Source organism: Astyanax mexicanus, chromosome 12, assembly GCF_023375975.1.
Source record: "Astyanax mexicanus isolate ESR-SI-001 chromosome 12, AstMex3_surface, whole genome shotgun sequence".
Lineage (NCBI taxonomy): Eukaryota > Metazoa > Chordata > Actinopteri > Characiformes > Acestrorhamphidae > Astyanax > Astyanax mexicanus.
The window spans coordinates 39,281,046-39,308,529 of record NC_064419.1 but is presented as its reverse complement, the minus strand read 5'-3'; the positions used below and the strand labels follow the sequence as shown (position 1 = coordinate 39,308,529).

At 40.2% G+C, this 27,484-nt stretch overlaps 1 protein-coding gene across 2 annotated transcripts in view; it reads left to right on the top strand.

Moving 5' to 3' along the window:
• The window catches only part of LOC103033322 (IQ motif and SEC7 domain-containing protein 2), a 134,572-nt gene extending 109,841 nt beyond the window's left edge, over nt 1–24,731 (top strand). For both annotated transcript variants that reach the window (XM_022671069.2, XM_049485712.1), the window contains exons 5-15: nt 944–2,184; nt 5,124–5,285; nt 6,976–7,098; nt 7,272–7,438; nt 8,080–8,219; nt 8,759–8,884; nt 12,046–12,145; nt 13,658–13,819; nt 15,106–15,300; nt 18,026–18,075; nt 21,748–24,731. In XM_022671069.2, the coding sequence (XP_022526790.2) occupies nt 944–2,184; nt 5,124–5,285; nt 6,976–7,098; nt 7,272–7,438; nt 8,080–8,219; nt 8,759–8,884; nt 12,046–12,145; nt 13,658–13,819; nt 15,106–15,300; nt 18,026–18,075; nt 21,748–22,989 (3,708 nt within the window). In that variant the 3' untranslated portion in view covers nt 22,990–24,731. The remainder of the gene's footprint in view (nt 1–943; nt 2,185–5,123; nt 5,286–6,975; nt 7,099–7,271; nt 7,439–8,079; nt 8,220–8,758; nt 8,885–12,045; nt 12,146–13,657; nt 13,820–15,105; nt 15,301–18,025; nt 18,076–21,747) is intronic.
• The last annotated feature ends 2,753 nt before the right edge of the window (nt 24,732–27,484 follow it).

Genomic DNA, 27,484 nt, shown 5'->3' with positions numbered 1-27,484 from the left:
TAAAATTTCAATTTATACAAAAAATATATTTCACAAAAATAAAAATATCTCACACAGAAATACCACGTGACATGTACTGTCACGTCTTAGCCCTGTCTCATGTCTCTGTGTGTCTTCCCCACGTGACCTGTGCCACCTCGTCTACCTGCCTGGGTATCCGTGACATGTACATTAAACTATATAGTTAGGTCCATACATATTAAAAAACAAGTTTCCATTATTTGTAATATTATTGTTTTCCTTTATTCAGTTCTAGACTTTTTAGACTTTTTAGATTTCAGTCTTATGAGAATATTTGCATCTGGAAAATTCCAGGAATTACAGCCATTTTAAGGGGTGCACCAAAATTTTTGGCAACCAAATTTATTCTGCAAAAAATATAAAAAAAAAAAAACAACCAAAAAAAAAACAACCAAGAGCTAATTTATTTTATGTCATGTTGTGCTTTGTTGGAATCTCTGCTAGGACAATAAAACTGTTCAGAGTTTATATACAATTAAATATATTTTAAATTTATGGAACACATTTTGTATTAAATATTTAGGCTTCAACCTATAGTTTTAATTTATTCTGGTTTAAGCCCCCCAAAAATGTTAATTTAATTTAAAATTTAAATTCATCCTTTCATACATTTATTCATTCATATTTAAAATTTTGCAGTTAGTTGCTGTCTGAAGCCTGGAACAAAACAAAGCACTGGATATCTTTCCAGGCCAGTGTTATGATGCTATATACATTTTGTAGTGATACATTAACTTTTTGACTTTATTTGAATGAGAAAGGATTAGTATACAATTACTACATTCATTAACCAAATGATCTGAGGTGCTAGAAGTGTTAGAGAAAGCAAAAACCAACATATTCAGTCCATGACTGCAAAACACTGCCTGATCTGTGTGTGTGTGTGTGTGTGTGTCTGTGTGTGTGTGTGTTTGTGCCTCAGGTCACATCCCTCGCAGACTCGATGGACGATACTCTGACCTGCCGGTCGGGCCGAGGCGACTCTCAGGAGGGCAGTGGTGATGGCGCTGGTGAGTCAGAAGACTTTGGTGAGTGTGTGTGGACCAGCAAGCCCCTGTCCCGGCGTGGAGTGGGTGTAGGGGAGTCGGAGAGGAGCGGTCCCACCATGCTGGGGGGCATGCACGAGGACAGCACGGCCACGTCCTACAGCGACGTCACGTTGTACATGGATGACGGCGTGCCCTCGTCGCCCCTGTCCATCGAGCGTGCGCCCAGCAGCACCGATACAGAGTACTGGGGAGTGGGAGGCGGTGCCGGGGGTCGCGAGGACAGCCGGGATACGGAGGGTGGAGGCAGCAACAACAGCCGGCGCAGCACGCCCTGTACCGAGTGCCGAGACTACCGGCTCCGCGGGCCTCACCTGCCCGTGCTCACCATCGAGCCGCCCAGCGACAGCTCAGTGGACATGAGCGACCGCTCGGACCGAGGCTCTCTCAGCAGGCAGATGATGTACGAGCAGGAGCCTGGGGGAGGAGGCGGAGGAGGAGGCGGAGGAGGAGGAGTTGGAGGAGTTGGAACAGGTGGAGTTGGAAGTTCAGGTTCTCCACAAGGAACACTCAAACACAACCCAGCGGTCCGCTCGGCCAGCGCCTGCACTGCCCAGGGTCAAACCCGCCCCATGGGAAGACCCGTGCCCTCGCCCCTGCCAACGCACCTACCGCATCACGCCATCCTGCTCCACCACCAGCACCAGCATCCACACCCACATCCACACCCACATCCACACCCACACCCACATCCACACCCACACCCACACCCACACCATCCTCTCCAGCACCACCCGCTCCACCATCACCACCACCACCCCCTGCCCCCTCACCTGCACCATCACCCAGGACCCCACTACCCAGACCCTGGATCGCCCTCACCCACCCAGCCGCCACCTCTCACGCCCCTGTCCTCCGCCTCCTCCGCACCCCTGCCCTCCACAGGCATGGAGCAGTCGGACGGAGACAACGACTCCCTCAACTCCACCACCAACTCCAACGAGACCATCAACTGCAGCTCGGGCTCCTCGTCCCGGGACAGTCTGCGGGAGCCGCTGCCGGCGCTGGGTAAACAGACCTACCAGCGGGAGAGCCGCCACAGCTGGGACTCGCCTGCCTTCAACAACGACGTGGTGCAGAGGAGGCAGTACCGCATCGGCCTCAACCTCTTCAACAAGTAAGAGCTTACCTACTTACAGATAATAATACACTAAGTTAACAGCAAAAAGTTGCCAATAAAGGACTGTAGTTTTATAGTTATTAACTGTGGAGAAAGATTACAGCATACTACTGCATAATAAGAATGAATAAGAATTAATCTGCTGTAAATGAAGTGCAGAGTATTACAGATTTTTTAGAGTAAGGCTTGGGATAAATACATACATCATGATACTGTAGTTATTCTTTACAATAACCACATGTTCTTTAATGTTTGGGGTCATTAGTTGCCACTAAAGTACTGTATGTGAAAGCACTATATGTGAACAGTAAAATACTTCAATAATTTTTACAGAAAGCTTTATCAAGCTTTCACCCTCAAATCGCTGTGATGTGTGAGGAGACCTGTCTAGCCTAGCTTTTGATTTTGTAATTAATTTATTACTATTTTTTTCTCATAGTATAGGCAGCTAATTCTGCTTTTTTAAAGTACCATTTACAAAAAGCTTTAATTGCACATGAAGTTCTATTATATACCTTTAAATGGTATAAACTTCCTGCTCTTTGAGTTTAACTGGCTTAAAATGATTTACTACGAGTGAACATGACTGGAAGAAAGATCATATAGGTACAGTGAGTAGGTCTAAGGTGATTTAAAATTAAATTTAGTTTAATATTGGATGAGCAGGTGTACCAAAAATATGATATAATGTATAATGTATATAAAGAGGCGTGGCACTGTTGTCATATCATATCTTAGCCATCAATATTACGTTTGATCTACTTAATGAATCTAATGTTGCTCATTTGTCAAATTTGACTGTTCTAAAATTATTAAATGTTTAGTGTGATCATACTTCCACATATTATTACTTGTTGTGAATCATTTTAAGTAAATACTTTTCTTTTATTCTTTCATTTTGTTTTTAGCTGTTGGATGTTGCATTAAATGTCCTTCTAGCTGTCCTATGTAAATAGTTTTTCCCTACAACTGGCAGTTGAACTGAACATGAACAGAAAAATAGACTTTTAAAAAAAATAGGCAATTATTTGTCTTGATAAATTTCTAAAAATACATTTATGTGTAAAATGTTTTAGAAATTGTAGTATAAATGTTCTCTACACAGTGCTGATTGTATTTTGCATTTAATATGTAAGGAGTAGCTCTATTTGTTAGGAGGTCACAGACATTTTTGCTCATTTGACACTTTCTGCTCATTTTCTGCTTTATAATTTCAGTTTAGTTGCATCCTTACAAATGTGTAGCACCACATGACACTGTCAGCCCATGTTTATAGATTACACCCACTGTAATTACTGTATTAGTCTCTTCTGCAAAATGACGTTGATAGATTAAGTACAGGCCACGAACAAGCAGCAGCTGTAGTAGTACACTCTGTTTAATATTTCACCAACAACAACTGATATATTAGGAAAGATTAAGTCATTTTGGTGTTTTATTGAAATTGCTGGTGTGTCGGCCGCTCAGAGCACTTTAGTAAAGGAGCAGCTCTGATGTGTAAGCAGCCCAAGGCATTTGGAGATGAAAAGCTGGGTGGTAATGAAAAAAAAGCAGGGCCATCTGAGGCTAAATGGAGAGATGGAGAGAAAGAGATGAGATGAGATGAGATGAGATGAGAGCTTGGGGAAAATGAAATATGATACAAACACACACAACACAGCTGTGTGTTCCTCTGCCCTCGGGCGTTCACTTCAGTAATATTACAGTGAGAGTGTGTGGCTACTGTGTGAAAGTGATTGAAAGTGATCCACAACATCCCACCAACACGACCACCATTATTCCCCCCTATCCTCTTTCACCTTTCTCACTTTTCTCTCTTTCATTGCCTGTAATAATTTTACAATAATCAAATTTGATAAAAGAGCAATATTAGGTAAACTGAGTAGGTCTGAAATCATGGAATTTGCTAAGATATTATTCTCTGTCATTGTCAGGCAGATATCAGACATGTGCAGACACAAAAAAAGAAACTTTATTATGAAAAGTAGCAATAAAATCAATACAATCAATACAAAATACAACCAATAAATAAATACAATAAACAGGAGTCAACAGGAAGTACTGTAACTTTCTAAACGTGAGTAACAGTCCTGAGTCTTTTATATTGAGTGCTCAGGTGTTCAGTATTCTGGTGATTGGCTTCCTGAAGGTGCCCTGTGCAGAGCCCAGTGTGAGCTGGGAGAAACGATAGGATTTCGGCTCTTTCTCTTAAATATTCATACATACAAACATATCTCCTCTGATTGGCTTACAGTAAAAAACAAACAACAGTTTTTACACTTATAATAGTTGCCGTTCAGAGGTGAGTATGTTGAACTGTAGTCTGCATGTACGTGGGATGAACCGGGTTATTGGAAAACTCAGGACTCGCTAGTGCTGCGGTTAGCAGCTAATGCTAATGCTGCTGCACCTGGCCTTTGTGCTGGAGAAACTTCCCTGATAAATCACCCCTAGACAAAATATTGGACTTCTAAGCTTACTGTAAATTAACGGAAGCACTTTACTCACCCAAATAAACAGATTTCAGTAGGAAGGAAACGTGGCGACACCCTTATAATCCAGTGCAGTTTTATATATGAAAATAGACCAGAAAATAAATAGTCATTGATAGTGCGCCTTATAATCTTTATAGTCTAAAAAATACGGTACTTGGGGATGAGCTGTTGTCACTAATGCTCTTGTGCATCTGTATGCATTTAAATATTTTACAGAAATTTACAGAAATGCTCCAAAATCTACTGCAAACACACACAACACTGCCCTCAGTAATGCCCTCACTTCAGTGATATTACAGCACGAGTGTGTGTGTGAGTACTGTGTGAAATTGATTGAGAGTAATCCACAATACAGCAACTCTCACCATCCCCTTCTCTCTCTCTCTCTCTCTCTCTCTCTCTCTTTCTCTCTATCTCTCTTTCTCACTCACTGTCTTTCAGGAAGCCAGAGAAGGGCATCCAGTACCTGATAGAGAGGGGCTTTGTGTCGGACACTCCGGTGGGCATAGCCCGCTTCATCCTGGAGAGGAAAGGACTGAGTCGGCAGATGATCGGCGAGTTTCTGGGGAACCGGCAGAAGCAGTTCAATAAGGACGTGCTGGAGTGAGTGCTGCGCTGCTGCTCCAGTGCTGTGCTGTTGGAGTCCTGCTGGTTGGGAAAGGGTCATGCTGAGGTCGATGGTTAGCCTCAGGACAGACACACAGTGGCCTGTGTCCAGGCTTTAGAGCTGGAGATATACTGAGGCAGCAGGTGGATGGATAGGCTGCAATACAGTCTACTCTCTGCAGTGGGTCTGTCCTTCAGAACAAGAGTGTACATTTAGAATGATAGGTTAAAATATGCAGTTATGGTTGTCTTTTATTGCACTTCAATATACTGTACATAGTATTGCACAGTTAAATACACCCTTCCACCAAAAAAACATATTTCAACCATTTTCACATTCATTTTTGTTACAATTCTACTTTGTTTGGTTTGATTGTGGCCTATTTTCATGTAAATGTTGAAAAAAAAATGTTTTTTTTTTCCCACAAAAAAGGATGAATTGGGTGTAAAAATGCATGTCCATGTACTGTACCTCTGCTTTACCAAAAGGAAGCATTTCAGATGCACTATTTTTATTATTACATCAAAGTGATTTTACAAAAGTAGATAAAGATCAGGAGATGGATACAAAAATTAAATTGTCCAGAGTTCAGTTAAATTCATTATTTAGAAATGGAAGGGATATGGAAAAACAATACTGTACAAAATACAATATATAAAGACTTATATAATAAGCACTTTACAATACGGATACAATATATTTTGCACTATAAGGCGTACCTAAAATACTTAAATGTTTCCAAAATTAGACAGTGCACCTTATAATCCAGTGCGCCTTATGTATGAATTTTACCAGAAGAGGGTGGAAGGAGCAGTAAAGCCACTCCACTAAAGTACAGTGTTATAAGGCTGAGTGTTCAGTGAAGTTTCTCCAGCACCAAGGCTGGAGCAATATTAGCATTAGCAGCTAAGTGCACTAAATGCTAGCTCTTTCGCTGTTCAGAGGTGGGATTTACTAGCGCTAAGGACTTGCTAACAGCGGCTAGCGCTGCTGCTAACCGTGCTAAAATACTGGACATTTAAGCTTACTGTAAATAAACAGAAGCACTTTACTCACCCAAATAAACAGTGAGTTTATTCAGGAGAGAAATCTGTGTAGATTAACATCCAATGCCCCATGTATGAAAATAGACCAAAAAATAGATGTTCATTGATAGTGCCTCATAAAATACGATGCACCTTATAGTCATAAAATATGGGTACATTAAGTAACTTATGACAGAATGTCTCATAATTTTTTAACATGTTACTGTTTAAGACATTATTGATCGCAAGTGTTTTACTAATGGCTCAATTCATTATTAATTAACAACATTTACAAAATTTTTACACATTAGTAGTTGAGTTTTGTTTAACAATGTCTTAACATTATTTTTTTAATAGTTATTTGAGACATTATTTAGAAATTTAACATTGTTTATTATTGTTGTAAGTACTGGTAATTGATGTATCCTTATTGTGAAAGGTGTTAATCAGTAACTCAGTACAGTAAATATGGTTGGTTATAAAGGTAGTTCAGCTACTGTAGTTAGATAATACAGCATATAATACAGCACTGTAGGTGTATTATAAATGACTAGAGAAGTTGCTGTCAGTATATGAGGGTAATATTATGGTAATATTTCTTGTAGCAGTGTAGCGCTGGCGTAATGATGGATCTCATTAGTATTCCATGTGTTCCTCTCAGCTGTGTGCTGGATGAGATGGATTTCTCCGGGATGGATCTAGACGACGCTCTGCGGAAGTTCCAGGCTCAGATTAAGGTGCAGGGAGAGGCTCAGAAAGTGGAGAGACTGGTGGAGGCCTTCAGGTACTCTCTCTGATCACGCTCATCCCTTCTTTAACTGTACCGTCTCTCTCTCTCTCTCTCTGTCTCTCTGACTCCCACAGTGTTCTCTGAGCATGTGGGTGGTACAGAGTCAGGGTGTCGAGCTGTGCCATGAATTCTCTCTTTCTCTCTGTTTCTGTTTCTCTCCTCTTCAGTCAGAGGTACTGTGTGTGTAACCCTGCACTGGTACGACAGTTCCAGAACCCCGACACTATCTTCATCCTAGCCTTCGCCATCATCCTCCTCAACACTGATATGTACAGCCCTAACGTCAAACCGGAGAGGAAGATGAAGCTGGATGACTTCATCAAGAATCTCAGAGGTGCTTATTGTTTGCTGATTTGATTTGTCCAGAGTGATGAAGAATTTATTGTCTGATATAATGTTAGTATTATGATATCATGTTTTATAATACTGTTGATTACAAACTTTTTCTTTGTGCATATGATAGTGTGGGGTTTTTTTTACGACATTTTTCTAAAATTGGCTAAAACAAATTATTCAAATATTTCCATGTGTGTTTCTGTACAGCTTTAATGTTTTCATATAAAATGTACAGTGTAAAAATCATAAAAAAGAAAAAAGAAAACACATTCAGTGAAAAGAGATGTGAAAAATCATTAAACATCCTTTTGCCTAAATTAAGGTGATTCAAATCAAGCCTCCTAACCAAGAAAAAACAGACTTTACTGCAATAAACTAGTATTTGCAAATGTATAGTCCCTTAAGCTCTTCTAGTCTCTGAATATTAAAATGAGGAGGGCGGAGCTTCTATCTTTTATCATGTTTTTTTTGCTGGCAGTTTCGCAGTATATATTAATATATTGAATCATAACCCCTGTAAACTGATACATATGATACTGACAGGTTTGTACCAAAACACAGCTCTATACATAATATTTCTCTCTTTCTCTCACTGTTTTTCTCTCTCTCTGTTTGTGTGTCTCTGTTTGTGTGTGTCAGGTGTGGACAACGGTCAGGACATACCAAGGGACCTGCTGGTGGGAATCTACCAGCGCATTCAGAAGTGGGAGCTGAGGACCAATGATGATCATGTTTCACAAGTTCAGGCTGTAGAGAGAGTGATAGTTGGCAAAAAACCTGTAAGTGAAGAGTTGCAAAACAATAAATAAATGATAATCGTTTTAAATAAAAATGGCAGTAGAAGAGGGATTGTGCATCATTATTATTGCACGTTGTTTAATGTTATTACACATAGTCCGTTTTATGTTATTATCAGTCTACTCAGTGTACTGCTCCATCCCATCCTCAATAGGCAATTCAAAGGTTGGCAATACTTCGCAAGATAGCAGTGCAAACAGATTTGCAAGTACTGTACAGATACAAAAGATTACAAAAGGTGAAAGTGATTCTAATACTCAGGTGATGAGAAATGTGAGAATTGTCTAGGTCTGACAGGAACTTTTAAAGGAAGGTGGATCATGGGAAATGTAGTCATTTGAAAAAGAAAAAAAAACAGAGACAGAGGGAGACCACAAAGTGTGACAATGCTCATATAAATGTTATTTTTAAATGTATTTACCTGTAATCTTTTGGGGTTTGATAGTTTCATGTGGGTGTTGTGACTGAGTGTCTGTTAATCTGTATGTGTGTGTGTGTGTGTGTGTGTGTGTGTGCGCAGGTCATCTCCCTGCCCCACCGCAGGCTGGTCTGTTGTTGTCAGCTGTATGAGGTTCCTGACCCTAACCGGCCGCAGCGCAGCGGGGTTCATCAGAGAGAGGTGTTCCTCTTTAATGACCTGCTGGTGGTAAGAACCTTCCTCAGTGTTAACTTAATATGCAAATCAGATCACTGGCAGTCCTGTAGGATTATTATTCTATATTGAGTTCAGTGCTGTGTAAATTAACTCTTAACACCTGATCAGACCTGGCAGTATATTAAAGCCAATCAGGAGTCTTAGACTGAGTTTAGACTTCGTTTTCATTTCCAAGGTGAAAGAAAAGGTGAGAAAACTGATATTATGTGGGTGGCAGACCACTCTCAGCACTGCAGTGACACTGACTTGGTACTGTGTGTGTGTGTGTGCGTGTGTGTGTGTGTGTGTGTGTTGCTCTTGTGCGAGTGTCTCGGGCACAGTGGCGTTGCCAGGATTTTTATACAAGGCAATGTCACCCAAAATAACCCAGCCAAGAACAGCTGCGGGCTACAGAATCTAACTGCACTAAAGCAAAGTCAACCTACATGGGAGGAGTTTCTAATAAATTGGCTGGTAATCTTTAGGTCCTTTAAATCTGTTGAATGTGGACATGGTAGTATGCAATCATATGCATATAATCATATAATTGTATAATCATTATTTAATCCGTACATTATTTAAATAGTCCTACAGGAACATCTCTTTAACTGAAGTTAATGGTAATATTTATTATCAGTCCCAAGCACAGCCATACGCAATACATATGAGCAATACATTTAATTTAAATTAAATTAATCATTGACTGTTATCTCATAGGGCAACTTGGGAATGCCCACACCTATATAAAGTAGTATATAAACCCAGCCCCACTGATCTCCCTTAAAGTGTCAGTCCGTATTATTTAGTTTTCATTTTGTTAACTGAAAGGAGAAGCATTTCTAAGTGAAGAAGGAATAAAATATTGTGTTTATCATGTGTACCAGTGTGCTGGAACGACCATCCCTGCTAAGCCTAATATATATTCATTCTAAAAAAAACTGGGGTGTCTGGTCGCTATTCATAGGAGTTCTTTTGATCCCGTTACACGTCTTTACGCACTTAGTCACAATTACAGCCTCTGAAAAAGGATCCAGCTCAGTTTTACTGAATGTGAGTGGCTGGTGGAGCAATGGAGACTTCAGAAGAGGAAACTCGGAACTCAGTATCTTATTCACTCGTAGTAAAAACTAAAAAAGTGTGTAGTTGAATTGAAATTTCTGACTGATCACACCCTCTCAGGAGACCACATCACACCCGCCCAGTTTAAAATGATTCTTCCGCATGCTCGGTGCAATTACCCATTCTCACCAGAGAGGGCCCTAAATCCCAAAACTTACGGACATCAGCTTTAATTAAAAGGAGAGTGTCTCGAATCGGTTGAAATAGAATAATTTAGAATTCAAATCAGAAAGGGAAAGTACATCTGTGTTTTTCGTATTTTAAACATCTTTTCAGAAGATAAGACATTTTACTTATTTTTATCAAACATTTCTCCAACAGCTGTATTCTCTGTTATCTGGTCTAATTTAAATAGCTAATGACAGGAAGCTACTCAAACCTCATAATATTTTTGGGGGGAATTCGATCACCCTACTCTTGTCAATGAAGTTCCGTCATTTATTTTTTTACCTGCTCAGGATGAATCAGGATTTGGACATCACCTGTCTCATCATATATTTTATTAATCTGTAACATTCTGTAATTATCCGATATGCATTCAGACAGTACTAGTCTAGCACCTCACCTTTAATTTAAAAACACAAACCGAACAGCACCACAGCTAGCCTCTCTCTCTGCAGTTTAAACAGTGGACAGAGGCTGCACTCTGCAGCATTAGCTAAATAAATCATCATGTACTATAACAGCATAAAGAGTGCTGTTGAACTGTGTGGGTATACAATTTAAATGACAGGGGGAAACTACTGTATTACTACTGTATTTACATTCTACGTAATGATCTACCATTTTAAGATTTGAACATTTTTTAGATTATCGGAGACAAACTTTAAAGAAAATATAAAGAACAAATACACATGTCACGTCTGGTGCTGTTAGCTCCTCTGTCCCTTCCACACTCAACAACTACACTACCCAGAATGCACCACCCGCTGACATCACGCACTCACCTGGTCACGTGACACCTCACCTGCTTCCTCCAGGAAGTCCCGAATACTGATTACTGGCACTATAAAAGAGCACTCCACACAAACACCCACGCCGCGTATTGTAGGTTCTCCTCTTTACAAAGCGTTACTTTATCTCTTGTCTCAGTTTATCTTGTGTATGACCTTGCTTTTGTTTTCTCGACGCCGATTATTGCCTTTGCCTCTGATATTGGATTGCTTGTGTATTACCCGGACTGTGTTTTCACTACTGCCTCTTGGATTACCTCTGACATTGGATCTCTCGTGTATGAACTCTGGACTGTTTCTCGTTTATGGTATGGTTTTGTCTACATTGCTCTGGTTTCTGGTGATTACCCATTTTCTGTATCAACCACGTCTTACATCTGTTTATTTTTATAATAAACGTATTGTTTTATCAGTATCTGCACGTGTCTGCAATTCTGTGCTCACCATGACAACACAACTTTATGCTTTAAATGTTAGGGGTTCTTGGACTTAATTTAGGAGGGTTTAATCCCCGTAAAAAGGGCTTGTGTTACTCCTGATATATTGTGTGGTGTTATCTTGTGAATGAGGTAGAACACAGACCAGTGTGCTCCTGGCAAGATGACATAAATTATTATAGACAGGATATTCTGTTTCTAAAGTTGTGTTGGCAGACTTTTAATATTCCTCAATCAATCCTCGTGACACAGTGTCATGTGTGTAATGGGAATAAGTGTAGAAGGCATTACCACCCACAGTGGACAGTGCAGTGGGTGGTAATGATTGTGACCGGCGACTTCTGGCTAGAATTGTCCATATCAGTAGATAAGGGCACATAGCCCTCAAGTCAGCACAGAGTTCTTAAGCTTCCACAGGACATGACAAAAGTCATGGGACACTGTACATGTATTATTTCAAAATTAGTCATTGGAAGCCACCATGTCATAATATATAAACTAATATTCTAGACACTAGTTTCTGTCCTGTGGCTGTTAGCATGTCAGTTTCTACTCAGTTCTTTTTTAAGGCAGTGCCTGAGTATCAACACCGTGTGTTCAAACACACACACTAACACACACATATATAAAACACACCTGCACCTGTCTTTTTGTGTGTCTGTAGGTCACTAAGATCTTCCAGAAGAAGAAGACCTCGGTGACGTACAGTTTCAGACAGTCCTTTCCTCTGGTGGAGATGCAGGTTCACATGTTCCAAAACTCCTGTAAGTATATTCGTCCCTCCATCTGTCTCTCCATCTGTCCCTCCTTCTTTATTTATACTACCACTCCGTTCTGGCTCAGCGCGCGGCAGCGACATTTAGCCACTCGCTCTTGGCCTCCCGTGTTCACTCGCTGATGATTCGCTGAGTCTAACAGAGACCCGGCTGATCGTATGTTGGTATTTTATGCTCTATTAGTTCACTGCTCTGTACATGTAGTCCTGTATGAAAACACTGCCTGGGCTGTTTGTGTTTTTTTATAATTAGTACAGCAGCCAGTCAAACGCTGCAGATCAAACAGGGAGCCCCCCTTTTAATAAAACCCTTCTAATAATAATGATACTGGTGTCTAATCTTGTTAATTGACGATATCTATACATAAACATTCATACAAGAAAAATAGAAAATTAAACTACATCTGTACAATTAATATTTCTATATAACAAAACCCTTTTTGTTTATAATTCATATAATAAACTATTTGGACAAAAAAATGTGATACCTGCTCATTTATTGTATGTTCATAAACCAATGGCGCATTGCGTTGCACGTTGCTATCTTGCACCCCGTCAGCAGTATATTTTAAAATAGTGTCGGAGTTTAGGAATACATTTACACTGATGGGTGTGGTGATCTGGAAGTGAGGTGTGTTCAGGTAAATGTCTGGTTTGTTTCTATCTTGGTGGAAGGGAAATACAGGTGCACCACTGACTGATTAAAACAATGACAACAGTCAACAGCCAGCCGTCAAACCCCATTTTAGCCATAAACAGAAACAGAATAAAGAATAAAATAACATTGCTTTTCCCTTAAATGAGCACAGCGTGAACGCACAGGTGAGTATCCTGCTGAGATGCTCAGTGCGCTGCACTGTTAAAATACAAACGCGCCAAAGTAAAAACACAAAGAAATTGAATGCATTCATTGCACGGGGTATGCTCAAACATTCAGACATTTTGTGTAATAACCCAGCAGCAAAAAACAAAAACAATAAATTGATTATTATCAAATCTCAGTCTGATCTAAAAATGGTCAAATATATTTTATTTATTGTTAAATATTGACTAGGACTTTTACTGCTGCAGTAATACTGATCACATGATCAGTTTAGACATAGTTATGGACAAAACAATGTAATAAACAGTATATTGTTGCTGCCACGCATAAGCACAGATATCTACAATGACTCACGCTGAATAATGTCCGGTGAAAAGATGTTATTTAAAAATTTGAAAGTGAAAAACTAAAAAAATGAAGATACAATGTTTTTGCAGTATGATTAAGTGAGTAGTATAGAGTAGTGAAATAGTGTTTATTCCTTCAGTACAGTTTCAGAGAATACATAGATATAGGTGTTACAAATTATTGATGCCATTAAGGAACTACTGTGGTACCCTAAATAACAAAGCTCTTATTTTGTCTTATTCCTCTTGTCCCCTTCTTGCTTTCTCTCTCTCTCTAATGCTTTCTCTCTCTCTCTGTCTCTCTCTGTCTCATTCTCTCTCTCTCTCTCAGTTTATCCTCATGGTGTCCGGTTAACCTCGGCGATCCCCGGAGGCGAGCGTAAGGTCCTGATTGTTTTCACAGCTCCGAGTCAGCAGGACCGCACGCGCTTCGTCAGTGACCTGAGAGAGAGCATCGCTGAGGTGCAGGACATGGAGAAATATCGAGTGGAGTGTGAGTGTTCACCTTGCCCGTTCTCCTTTTGAACGACAGATCAAAGCGCTCTTTATCCTTCTAGCTGGAAGCTTCTTCTTTTTAACACACGCTACAGAGAGAGCTGGCAGAGCTCATTTGCAGTAGATGATAGTGCTTTGTGTTTTTGATGGCAGGCGTTCGGATGGAGCTGAATGTTAAAGAGTTTGCTTTACTCTCAGACTCCCCATCACTTCCCTTTATTAGTGCACGTCTGCGTTCCTCTGCAGCAAAGCTGTGATCAACAAAGTGAACAAAAGCAGCAGTGAATAATGTTTACTGATCTGTCACAAATCATTTCATCTCTCTCCTTCAGTTCTTTTTCTCTCTCTGTTCTTCTCACTTTCCTCACATCATTCCAAACCCGCATTAAGACTAAAACCAGGGCGGTAGAGAACTTTCCACTGATTTTTGTAATGACTACAACACAGTACTGTACATTTACTTTCAGTTCTTCATGAGTACAGTTTAGAATAAACCAACTGAGTACAAATACTTAATTACAATTTTTATTTTTATTTTTTAGTACTTCCACTTAATGTCACAAAGGCCAGACTCTCGCAGATACAAATCAAATAGTTTATTAAAGGGGCTAGGCCTACAAGAGTAGTGAGGGGCAGGCAGGGGCAGTAACAGAATGGCATAAAGACAGTCAAAAATAGAAAAAGGGTCGGCAACAAGGCAACTGGTAAGAACGGGTAAGTCAAAGACGAGAAAATAGAAATACAAAACAGCTCTGTAACAAAAAAGCAAAGACAGTAGAACCCGTCGTAGAAGAGCTAGGAAAACTAGATTACTCAGCAAGGACAAAGCCAAACTGAGGGGTATATATACAGGGGAAAACTGGTGGAAGCAATAATTAGCTCAGAGAGCGGGAACGCCGCCGTGTCACGTGATCGGTGGTGTGAGTGTATGCTGGGAAATGTTGTTTTAAGTGACTATTTTAGAGTCCGGAGCTAGAATGGTGACAACAACAGGACTAACTCTTAAGTGTGTGGCTTAAAGGACACTTCAGATTCAACACTTCAAAGTCAGCATTGTACTTTCACTTAAGTTTGAGTCTCTTATACCCTCTTATAAATGTCTGCACATTGCCCAGTGTTCAACCTCACTCACACGATGACACATCACAACACAAATCACACAGGTGTGGCTGTTCCCCTGAGCAAACACTTCACGATCAATTTACATACTGCTGTCCCATGACTTTTGGCAAGGAATAATTAACATATATTATATCTTAATATAACACTTTCTCTCTCTTGCAGCGGAGCTGGAGAAGCAGAAGGGTGTGATGCGTCCTGGTCTGCTGAGTGGAGATGGTAGTGGTGGTGTTGATGGTATGAAGAGCGAGGCAGTGAACGGCACTCTGAGCAGAACAAGCCTGGATGATACGTACGCCACAGGGGAGGGGCTTAAACGCACAGCACTCAGCTCGTCTCTCAGAGACCTCTCAGAGACAGGTAAAGCACACACTCACACACACACAAGTGTAATTCACATTTACACACTCCTATTACTGGAAGGAGAACAATAAATGTTATGGTAAAATTAACACTGATTGGACAATAAAATAGTTTTATTGAAAAAAACTATAAGGTGCACTTAAAATCCTTTAATCATCAGCACACCTATATATATATATATATATATATATATATATATAATCCGATGTACCTTATGTAGGCCTGTCACGATAACAAAATTTTCAGGACGATATATTGTCCCAGACATTATTGCGATAAACGATAGTATTGTCATTTTAAAGAGCCACTAAAGATTTTTTTTTTCTGCTTCTGGGCTCCCAAAGCTGCTTTAAGACAATGTGCCACACTAATAATATACTAGCATAATACTATTACACCATTTTACAGTTAAACTAACTTTATATTATTAAGAGCAGACATTGGGCTCCCAATATAAAATTATTTTAATATCCTAAATAACTAAAACAAATAAAGTACACCCACCCTGGGTTCTGAAAAACTGCACTAAATATTAAACAGACCCTTATTCAAAAAATAAAGTAACAACAAATAGATTAAAGTTACATTTACATTAATTCTTTTTTTTTTTTTACTCTGAACACATGGGCACTTGCAGATTCCTTTTTCTAATCATATATGTATATGCTGTAAAACACATGTTAGCTTGGTCCATATGATCGAAGACACACAGATAGCTCAGCAGGCCAGACCTCTTGCTATAAATGTATTTTTTAATGTAACTGTCAGACAAATTCAGAGCAAGAAATACATTCGCTAGCTAACACATCTCCACACACATACTCTCCGCTGTGCGCACGCACGCGCTCTCTCATGTACAAGTCCATGCGGAAGCACGCGGCTGTTATCGACGTCGGCAAAATTATCGCTATAAAAAAAAATTATCGTACGATAAGTCGATAACATAGTTATCGCGACAGGCCTAACCTTATGTGTGAATTCTCCCAGTCAGGTATTAAGGAGCAGTAAAGCATTATACAGGAGTTTCAGTGAAGTTTCTCCAGCAGCAAGACTGGAGCAGTATTAGCATTAGCTGCTAACCATGCTAAGCACTATCTCTGTTGCCGTCCAGAATTATCAGAATTATATGTAGCCTGCTGCTAACCCTGGCTAGCACTGCTGGAGCAGCATTAGCATTGAAGGATTCAAGGAGACTTTATTGTTATTCAATCACATGTGGTACATGAGGTGGAACAAAATTGTATTCTCACGGTCCAGTTTAGAAAAAATAGATAAAATAGATAAATATGAGACAGAATAAAATAGCTAAGATAAATATTCAGAATGATATAAGGGATTCGGAAGTAGCGGCCACATAAAGTCCAAAGTGCAAATTGCTATAGCAGCATGATGATTACGTGTGGATATCAGTGACATGAAAGTGAAAAGTGATAAAGTGTCTCAGTGTGATTAAAGGGACAGTGTTTTGTAAGCTGTAATTGTAGCTTTAGCCACTAAACGCTCTTTCTCCATTCAGAGTTATGTATATGTCAGCCTGTAGTCTGCATGTTTACTGTGTTAAAACAAGCTACGTGGGATAAACCGATAGCTAATATCTTCCTGGCTTAACAAAACACTCAGGATTCCTCAGAGTAGTGCTGACGGCGCCATTTACTTCTGTGGACAATTTGCTCATAGATTGTCACTGTGTAAAGAAATGGCAAATACACACAACTGTGTACCAATAGATATCTCATGTACATATGCATGTTTATATATAGTATGGCTTAGATAGAGCAGTTGCTTGCCAAATGTTTAGTCCTTGCTTATAGAACTCTTCACACACACACACAGTATATCTCACACATACAAACACAACAAACACACACTCCCAAACGTACATAAAACTGCATGCAGTCCTGGAATTAAATACAATTTAATCTAAAGTCCTAAAAATAAGGCAGAGCAGTTTCACACTAAATGAGAGATCTTTCACACTAAATGAGAAAAAGCAAAATACAGTACATACACTGAAAATCAATTATACTCCAGTCTGCTGTATAACAGGTAGGTTGAGCAGTTTTTTTTTTTTTGGTGCAGTGTAGTGAAACCGTGCTTTGCACTGCCCCCAAGTGGCTCACTCGTGATTTGGCATTAGACACTGAGCTGTGAAGAGCTTCAGAAGGTGTCTGATTGTTTATTCTTTGCTGAAGTGAGAATTAGGATGGGAAAAGTAGTGAGTAAGTGTGAGTAAGTGTACGTAAGTGTTGTAGGGAGTAAAGATAGAAGTGATGAGTAAATAGTATGTGCACACATTGTATTAATAACCATGTGCTTGTGCATGTACAGCTCTGGAAAAAAATCAGTTTCTCTGATTTTGCTATTTATATGTATATGTTTGAGTGAAATTAACATTGTTGTTATTTTACAAAAATAATAATAATAATTGGAATAACCCTGGTTTTTAATCACAGTTTTCATAAAAATTCAGGCAGTTCAGCTTGGTTTGATGGCTTGTGATCATCCATCTTCCTCCTGATTATATTCCAGAGGTTTTTAAAATGAAAGAAAATCATAATTTTTAAGTGCTCTCTTATTTTTTTCCAGTACGTACAATATATAGAGGCATAATTACATTAGACAATCTTATACAGATATGAAAATGCATGTTTTAAAAGAGCTGTATGATGTATGAATAATAGTAAACTCTTGACGTATTGTGACTGTGATTGGCTGGGTGCAGGGAAGCGTGGCCGCAGAAACAGCGTCGGCTCTTTGGATAGTACAATTGAAGTAAGTTCACCTTGGTGTCTCACAGGTGTATCGTTGTTGACACCTATGCATTGCATGTTCGACAGTCTGGTGTCATCATTGTCTCACACGCCGCCCTGCATGTCTCATTACTCATCAACTCATCACCCTCACTAAATTTATGTCCACCCTGCTGAGAACTCATATTTCCCTCAGTGTTGCCAGGCAGCAGGGCTGTTTTCTGCATCTGAACAAAAAACACAAACCTCTGTCCTGACTGTGATTTTGCTGCAGCTTTGTCATGAGCTTAGCATTGCATGTGCATCATCCTTTTAATAAGTTATTTCAGTTTTATAAGTAATGTGAATATTTTTAATGGCCATGAAGTAAAATTCATTACTTGTTCTGTGTTTTTCTTTTCATTTTTTGTTAAAAAAGTGTGATTTATACACTTTATACTAGGGCCTTAACTTCCCATTGTTCATTTATTGAACAAGCACTTCTATTTCTGTGTAATAAAACAGAACAGTTTGATATACTGAATTGATGCATGGGTTGGATGATATTGTAAAAAATATATATTTGCTTTATAGTTCTTACATAACAGCTAAAAAAATAGCATAATAAAACTTGCACCCAATATAAAAACTAAAGCTTACTTTAGCTATTTCTTAAGAATAGCAGGCAGCTTTCTATCAAATCTTACAATCATCTTATATACTGAACAAGGTGCAAAAATATCCTACTTGTATTTCAGTCTAGGAAAAAGTGCAAAATATATAAATCACTGCCACATAAAACATAAATATATATATATTCTTTTTTACAGTTTTCTAATAGAAGCACAAGCCTATCTACTGAGATTGTGGGAAAATCAGATTAAAACAATAATTTGAATAATCAAATTTATTTGATTAACTACCCAGCACTAACTGATCTTACCTTTGATTTGAACTCAGATTTCTGAATTGGGTTTCCTTCTAATAAAGTCTAATAAAGAGAGCCTCACCGACCCAAGTTCAGAATCCAAAATAACTTCACCTTACATCAACTATAGTTAAAACAGTATCAGTCTTATCTATTTGCGTCTCATTAAATCAGTCATTGGGGTCGTTGGGGTTGGCCCAATATATGGATGTCAGTGATGGGATCAAGAGGGGGAGAAGAACATGTTAAACTGTACACATGGTCAACATGTGTGATACCATGTGATATTAAAGTGTGGGTCCCAGTGAAAACACGAACAAACCCACCTGGGCCGATACCCACCTGGAACCTGATGCCCACCCATATGACCCCACATTAGAGCGTTGGCTGGGTAACTGCATCAGCTATCTGCACATTTCAACTGAAATAATGAAGCTAATAATAATAGCAGTGCTTTTTTTTACAGTGATATTTAGACAAGCCTGCTGCTCTAAGCTCTGAAGCAGCAGCAAACAGAAATCTAAATATAGCAAAAAAAAAAAATAATAATGCCACCCTTTAACTCAGTTTAACTATATACCTTCACTTCTTTTCCATTCTGTTAACTAAATAAGAGGACTCGGTTGAACACTACACTACCCTTCAAAAGTTTGGAATCATATTTACAACATAAGTGTTATTTTCATTACTGATTCATAGGATCAACAATATGTTATTTTATTTTTATAAATAATTATTATTTAATTCAATAATAAATCATATGTAAATGTAGTGACATTTACACTACATTTACAAACATAGTAAATTAGAGTACCTACAAAATGGTAACTTAATGAGACAAGTCAAAAAATATTCCTAAATTTTAAATGTGTTGAATTTGTTTTATATATACAGTTGTGGTCAAAAGTTTACATACACTTGTAAAAAAACATAATGTTATGGCTGTCTTGAGTTTTCAATAAGTTCTACAACTCTTATTTTTCTGTGATAGAGTGATCGGAACACATACATGTTTGTCACAAAAAACAGTCATAAAATTTGGTTCTTTCATAAATTTATTATGGGTCTGCTGAAAATGTCACCAAATCTGCTGGGTCAAAAATATACATACAGCAACAAAATTTGTCAATTTTGGTGATGTAGCGAGTTGTGTCAATCAAATTAGCTTCATGTCATGGCCTCTTCACTTCTTGTAAGTGATTCTGATTGACTACAGCTGTTGACTTCTCATGAGCCCATTTAAATAGGGCTCATTTGACCCAGTGATTAGACTCAGCTACAAAAGCTACAATGGGAAAGTCAAAGGAACTCAGTGTGGATCTGAAAAAGCGAATTATTGACTTGAACAAGTCAGGGAAGTCACTTGGAGCCATTTCAAAGCAGCTACAGGTCCCAAGAGCAACTGTGCAGACAATTATACGCAAGTATAAAGTGCATGGAACAGTTGTGTCACTGCCACGATCAGGAAGAAAACGCAAGCTATCACATGCTGCCGAGAGGAGATTGGTCAGGATGGTCAAGAGTCAACCAAGAATCACCAAGAAGCAGGTCTGCAAGGATTTGGAAGCTGATGGAACACAGGTGTCAGTCTCCACAGTCAAGCGTGTTTTACATCGCCATGGACTGAGAGGCTGCCGTGCAAGAAAGAAGCCCTTGCTCCAGAAAAGGCACCTTAAGACTCGGCTGAAGTTTGCTGCTGATCACATGGACAAAGATAAAACCTTCTGGAGGAAAGTTCTCTGGTCAGACGAAACAAAAATTGAGCTGTTTGGCCACAACACCCAGCAATATGTTTGGAGGAGAAAAGGTGAGGCCTTTAATCCCAGGAACACCATGCCTACTGTCAAGCATGGTGGTGGTAGTATTATGCTCTGGGGATGTTTTGCTGCCAGTGGAACTGGTTCTTTGCAGAAAGTAAATGGGATAATGAAGAAGGAGGATTACCTCCAAATTCTGCAGGAAAACTTAAAACCATCAGCCCGAAGGTTGGGTCTTGGGCGCAGTTGGGTGTTCCAACAAGACAATGACCCAAAACACACATCAAAAGTGGTAAAGGAATGGCTAAACCAGGCTAGAATTAAGGTTTTAGAATGGCCTTCCCAAAGTCCTGACTTAAACCCCATTGAGAACATGTGGACAGTGCTAAAGAAATGGGTTCATGCAAGAAAACCATCACATTTAGCTGAACTGCACCAATTCTGTCAAGAAGAGTGGTCAAACATTCGACCTGAAGCTTGCCAGGAGCTTGTGGATGGCTACCAAAAGCGCCTAGTTGCCGTGAAAATGGCCAAGGGACATGTAACCAAATACTAATGTTGCTGTATGTATATTTTTGACCCAGCAGATTTGGTGACATTTTCAGCAGACCCATAATAAATTTATGAAAGAACCAAATTTTATGACTGTTTTTTGTGACAAACATGTATGTGTTCCGATCACTCTATCACAGAAAAATAAGAGTTGTAGAACTTATTGAAAACTCAAGACAGCCATAACATTATGTTTTTTTACAAGTGTATGTAAACTTTTGACCACAACTGTATATATATATATATATATATGTACTGGTCAATTCATCATCATGTAATTCACACAACAAATATGATATATTGTATCATATAATATACTTAAAAATTTAATATCAATATTTAGTCAAACATTGATTCCAGACTTTGTGTTGCTGCATGCATGCATGTCATTTTCCGCTCCGTGTTGAACCGCATCTCTGAAAGTATATGAACATAAATGAGCGTCTCTTTTTCTGCTCTGCCTCCTGTCTTTGTTCAGGGCTCCATCATTAACAGCCCGCGGCCTCACCAGCGTCTGCCCATGGGGGGCGCTCTTCCTGGCTGCTACGGGCTTGAGGACTACCGGCCTCACCGCCCCATCCTGAGCCCCGGTGTAGGGGTGGGGGGTGGGCCGGGGCAGTTCCACAACGCGTCGGGGAACGCAGGAGTGGTGGTTGGGGCAGGCCCGCTCCCCGGCGGCGGCGGTGGGGGGACGGGGAGCGGCTCTGGAGGGAGCAGCTCCGGTTCATTCCTGGGCTCCCTGTTTGGCAGCAAGCGAGCCAAGCAGCCTCCCGCACCACTCATCCCCCCAGGGCCACACTACCCTGCCCCCGTGCCCCCACCTACTACAGGGGGTCCGCCACCACCTTCCCCATCCGCCCTCAGCCAGTCGGATGGAGGGCCGTCCAAGATCCAGGCGCTGCACGCCCAGTACTGCCACAACAGCGTCGGGCACAACGTTGGCCAGCCTCCACCTCCGTACCACCACCACCATCACCGCTACCAGATGCAGCCTTTGGGCGGCGCACAGTTGCCCCCCACGCATCACCATACCATTCAGCGCAGTTCCCTGCCCCGCCGTGGCCCGTCCGCTCCCTCCCACGCCCAGCTGTCCCAACAGCTTTCCCATGGCCGCCACTCCAGCATGGGCTGTACCCCTCCGCCTCTGTCCCCTCACTCGCCCCACTCTCCACTAGCCCCCACCTTCAGCTTCTACCACGTCCACCCCAACCCGGCTCGCGTTCCCGGTCCTACCGGCAAGCTGCCTCTCACTCTGTCTCACTCTCAGCCCCACCCACACGGCCACTCCCACGTTCACTCTCATATCCACAACCATCCTGTTCACGCACACCCACTGCTGCACCACCAGGTCCACCATCAGCAACCGCACCACTTCATCTTCGCCCCGCCCCCTCAGGCGCCCTCGGCCATCACGGCTCGCCACGTCCAGCAAGGCGCCCCCCAGTACGGCCCCTTTCACTACCCGCCCCTGTCCTCCATCCCGCCGCCGCCGCCGCACTCGCCTTTACCCCCGCCTACCTCCCCCCTCACCCCTCTTACACCGCTCACGCCGCTCTCGCCGCTGCTGCCTCCACCCCCTCACCCAGCCCCCGGACCCCCACAGGTGGGTCTCCAGGGGCCTGGCCAAGTAGGGGGAGGGGTCACGGGGGGCGGGGCCAACACCAACACGGTCGGCAGCTCCAAATCCAAACCCGTCAACCGCATCAGCACGGTGGTGTGAGGGGCGGAAGGGCTCGGAGGGGCCGAAGAGGCCCCAGAGGGCCACGCAAGCGGAAGCACACCACGCTTCGACTCTGCTACTTCCACATTCGCTTTCCGCACACGTAGAGCTGGCGGCTGGATGCTACACGCGTACACCGCTGTCGAATCACACCAGTACTCTCAACTTCTGAATATCCATCATATTCATCAGCCTGAACTGAAGAGGTTAGAGCTGGAGCTGGAGATAAATTCCATCTTTTCCAGTGGTTGGCAGAAGCTGGGCAGCTACCATGAACTAGCTAGAAACTCGATAATGTGTTGCCAAAGTGGGTAAATGGTAAGAAGTTGGTGCCAAACTACACTGACTTACAAATTTACAAATCAGAATCAGCTCTTCTAGAACAGATTGAGATGAGGAACTACTCTACGTGTGCCGTCAAGCTGCATCCCTGCTCTTTAGCTGGGCTGAGGACAGGAAAGCAGAACTAACAGGAGGACCAGAAGTTTTGGAAAAAGCTTGAACACAACTTTAACAGAACTGAGATTAAAAAAAAAATTCTCCATTTTTGAGATGTTTATTTTTTTTTTCCTCAATTGACAATCATTCCAGGTCCAGGTGATTTTTTTTAAACAAAATTTCAACAGATTCCTGCATAAGAGTGGCTCTCTACGATGGACTACAGCTTTAAACAAGCCAGTAATGCACTTTGAACTGTACGCACCCTTCTTCTCATATTTGTAATAGGACTTTTTTAGTGGAAAGAAACTATAGGACTATAGGAGAGAGCCATTCTGGAGGCATCATTCCAATACGTGGGTCTAACGTTGCAGTAAAAATGAAAGGAAATGTTTTTGAGAATAGAAAAGTGTACAAACACAGGATACCGTTTTTTTTGTCAGATTAAAATCTTCAGATCTGCAATAAATCAGCCATAGTCTGCAAAATTCAACATTCAATTTCTTAGGGACCTCTTTCTTGTTTGTTTTTACTGGAGATGTATTGAACTCAGAAAATAGAGAAACTATTTTGTTTTTGACCTTTAGGAAAATATAATGAACAGAACATGAATATACGTATATATATATTTTTTTCTCATTCTAAATGAAAGAATTAGCGAATCACATTTTAATTGTCAATTACATTGATTTTTTAATACTGACATTTTTTCTACAACAACGTTTTGACCTGAAAACTCTGCAAACAATATCTAATGACATATTTACACACTTTGTCTTATTAAACTAAATTAATAAATAGCCTTAGAGCCCATTGTTAGAGTTTAGGATTAGTTAAAGGTGCATTGGCACATGCTAACATAACGTAACTTAATGTAATGTAAAGGAACATACAGCGCCTCCACCTGTTTAATCAGAATTACACAAAAGAACAAAAAGGGACGTACCTTAAAGGGTAAAAGATGAGAATTTAACTCTATAAGAGACTATTGTGTGGGCATTGCTGATTTTTTTCTTGTAAAGTTTGAGAGTGCATTGGATCAATTGTATAATGACCTACATGAACAGATACTGACATTCAAACTCGAACGCTGATTGTACAGTACGAGTCATGCTATGGTTTAAATATATATCTTTTATTTTCGTTATTAATATTATTATGATGTCAAATACTACTACTGATATTATCCTTGATATTTTTGGTGTAACAGTTACTACTAATGCAAGTGGATATCGTTTCTGTGCCGGTTTGTTTTCTAAAAGCTTTTTTCTTTTCTTTTTCTGTTTTTTTTTTTTTTTTTTTTTTTAAACTAACATGCCGTGATTTCATGTGTACAAACAAACTTTTTGAGACAAACTTTGAGAACTGGGCTACCTACTTCAGGAACTTGTTTTGCAGTAAGCTTCAAAAAAAAATTAAAACAAGAAAATAGAATTTACGTAAAAAAAAAAAAAAACGATGTATTTCACACCAAACGCAAACGCATTTGCCAGAAGCCATACACTCAGCCATGTACTTGAGCGAGTCACTCTTTTTACGAATGTGAAATTCCATCCAGCTGCATATCTGTGCCCTCCTGTTTCTATATGAAAGCATGCTAATATGGCGGCACGATCGTGGGCACACGCTAATATTACATTTCTGCACTTGAAGGCCGTCGGTGGAATCGTCCGTATGATGCTTTCGTTGTCTGCTGGGGGTTTGTCTGGTTGTAGGTTTTGCACACAAAGAGTAAAAGCTCATCAGTGCAGTGCCTCGATACAATACTTGGTTATGCCCCGCCCCCAATTTTGCATATTCCCATACGCACAATATTCCCTATACCTATCATCATTCCAATACGTGAGTCTAATGTTGAGGTAAAAATGAAAGGTTTTTGAGAATAAAAAAAAAAAGGCGAACAAACACAGGATACAGTTTTTTTTGTCAGATAAATCAATAAATCAGCCATAGTCTGCAAAATTCAACGTTCAATTTCTTAGGGACCTCTTTCTTGTTTGTTTTTACTGGAGATGTATTGAACTCAGAAAATAGAGAACCTAATTTGTTTTTGACCTTATATATAAAATATAATGAACAGAACATGAATATACGTATATATTTATTTTTTTCTCATTCTAAATGAAAGAATTAGTGAATCACATTTCGATTGTCAATTCCATTGAACTTTTAATATTGACATTTTTTCTACGACAAATTTCTGAGCAGAAAACTGCAAACTGCCAATAATTTCAAATTCATCTGAATATCTAATGACATATTTACACACTTTGTCTTATTAAACTCAATTAATAAATAGCCTTAGAGCCCATTGTTAGGGTTTAGGATTAGTTAAAGGCGCATTGGCACATGTAACGTAATGTAATGTACAGCGCCTCCTGTAAAAGCTCATCAGTGCAGTGCCTCGATACTATACTTGGTTATGCCCCGCCCCGCCCCCAATTTTGCATTTTCCCATACGCACAATATATTCCTCACGCAGCACTGCTTCGGTCCCTTATCTGGACTCTGGATTTTATTTGGTCTCTTTATATATATATATACATAAAAATCGCTTTTTAAAAGCACTAGGACCAATATTGGAGGATTAGGGAGTTCTCATTTTAGACATCCATATTCACAGGGTTACACGTGGTTCCTGCAATCAGACTTTTATAGGGCTGTTTATCCAAGAGCAACCTCTCCAACAACAATATTGTTGTATTGAAAAGATAGAAGATAGAACCAGATCATCTTTTTGTACCATCGTCATGTGATCTAATATTAGAGCACAAAATTCTGAATGCTCCTCCCCCTCCTCTTCCTCCTCCTGTTGCTCTTCGTCCTCTCCCGAGCTGGTCTGCTCGTTGCTTTCTCCGACTCTACAGAAGCTACACTCTCTTGTGCTTGCGTTAAGTGTCGCGTTGAGACGCCTGAACGTGACAGAAAGCAGCTCGAACAGATGACCAACTGACCCGGACTGAGGACTACAGAACAGACATACAGAAGTAGATTTAGCAGTTTTAGAAAGTGTGCATCCTTACTTCTGATTGGCTATGCTGATGTCTTGCGCCAATGTGCCACGTGTTGCATGTTCTACTGCACTTATCTGAATGACGCTGTACTATAAACCTGAATGTACATATTAGCTGATATTATAAATACTCTGTATCTACTCTGGAATGGGCTGTGTTCATAAGTGTCTATAACTGGCCGGGCACGGGAGGGGCTGTTGTTTACACTTCAGGGCCCGGGGGGCACAACAACAATGTACCTGTAAAGTTGTATCAGTATGTGTGTGTCAGAGCAGTAACTATATTTAAAGAAATGAAAATTGTATGAAGTTTTATTTGTATATATGTATGGGGTTTCAATGAAAACCTGATTCAGAGAAATTATATGTGATTATTTATTGCTCTTATTCTATAAAACATGTTCTTGCTGTTGGAAAGGCTCTTCTTTTCCTGATTAAGCACAAGTGTTTGTGATTTGAAATGCCCGATGTGTCTGCATTTGCTGCATTAACCCTCTATGGAGAAAAAAAGCAACACATTTTTGTTATAATGCCATCTGTAACATGAAGACAGGGGTAGAAGTGGGTGTGGCTTTTCAGTGGGAATGTCCTTGATACACCAAGCACGCTGGCTGCTCGGCAATGTTGCATTAGCAGTAGTTCAAAAAGAGGAGGTGGCTAGCTTCACATGTGCTAGTCTTTACCCTCCTAGTGTGTTGGGGCATCACTAGTGATAGAGGAAGTCCTAATGAGTGGGTTGGGTAATTGGTCGTGTAAATTGGAGAGAAAATGGGAAAAATTTGAAATAAAAAAAAATTAATGAAAAATATTTCACACTTCTTCTTAGTGATAAAACTCTTGCATCCAGACCTCAATTGAAAACAAAAAAAAACAGGAGGACCAATGAGTTTTTTGGCTTTCTTTTTTTATGTCACATGACATCGCGTTCAGTAGCTCCTCCATTTCCACTCGCTGTTGTGTTTACGTGGATCTCTGTGGAAATGCACGCCCAAAGTGTAAATACGATGTGTGGCAGTGGACAAAAAGCTATTTTATTAAAGGTAA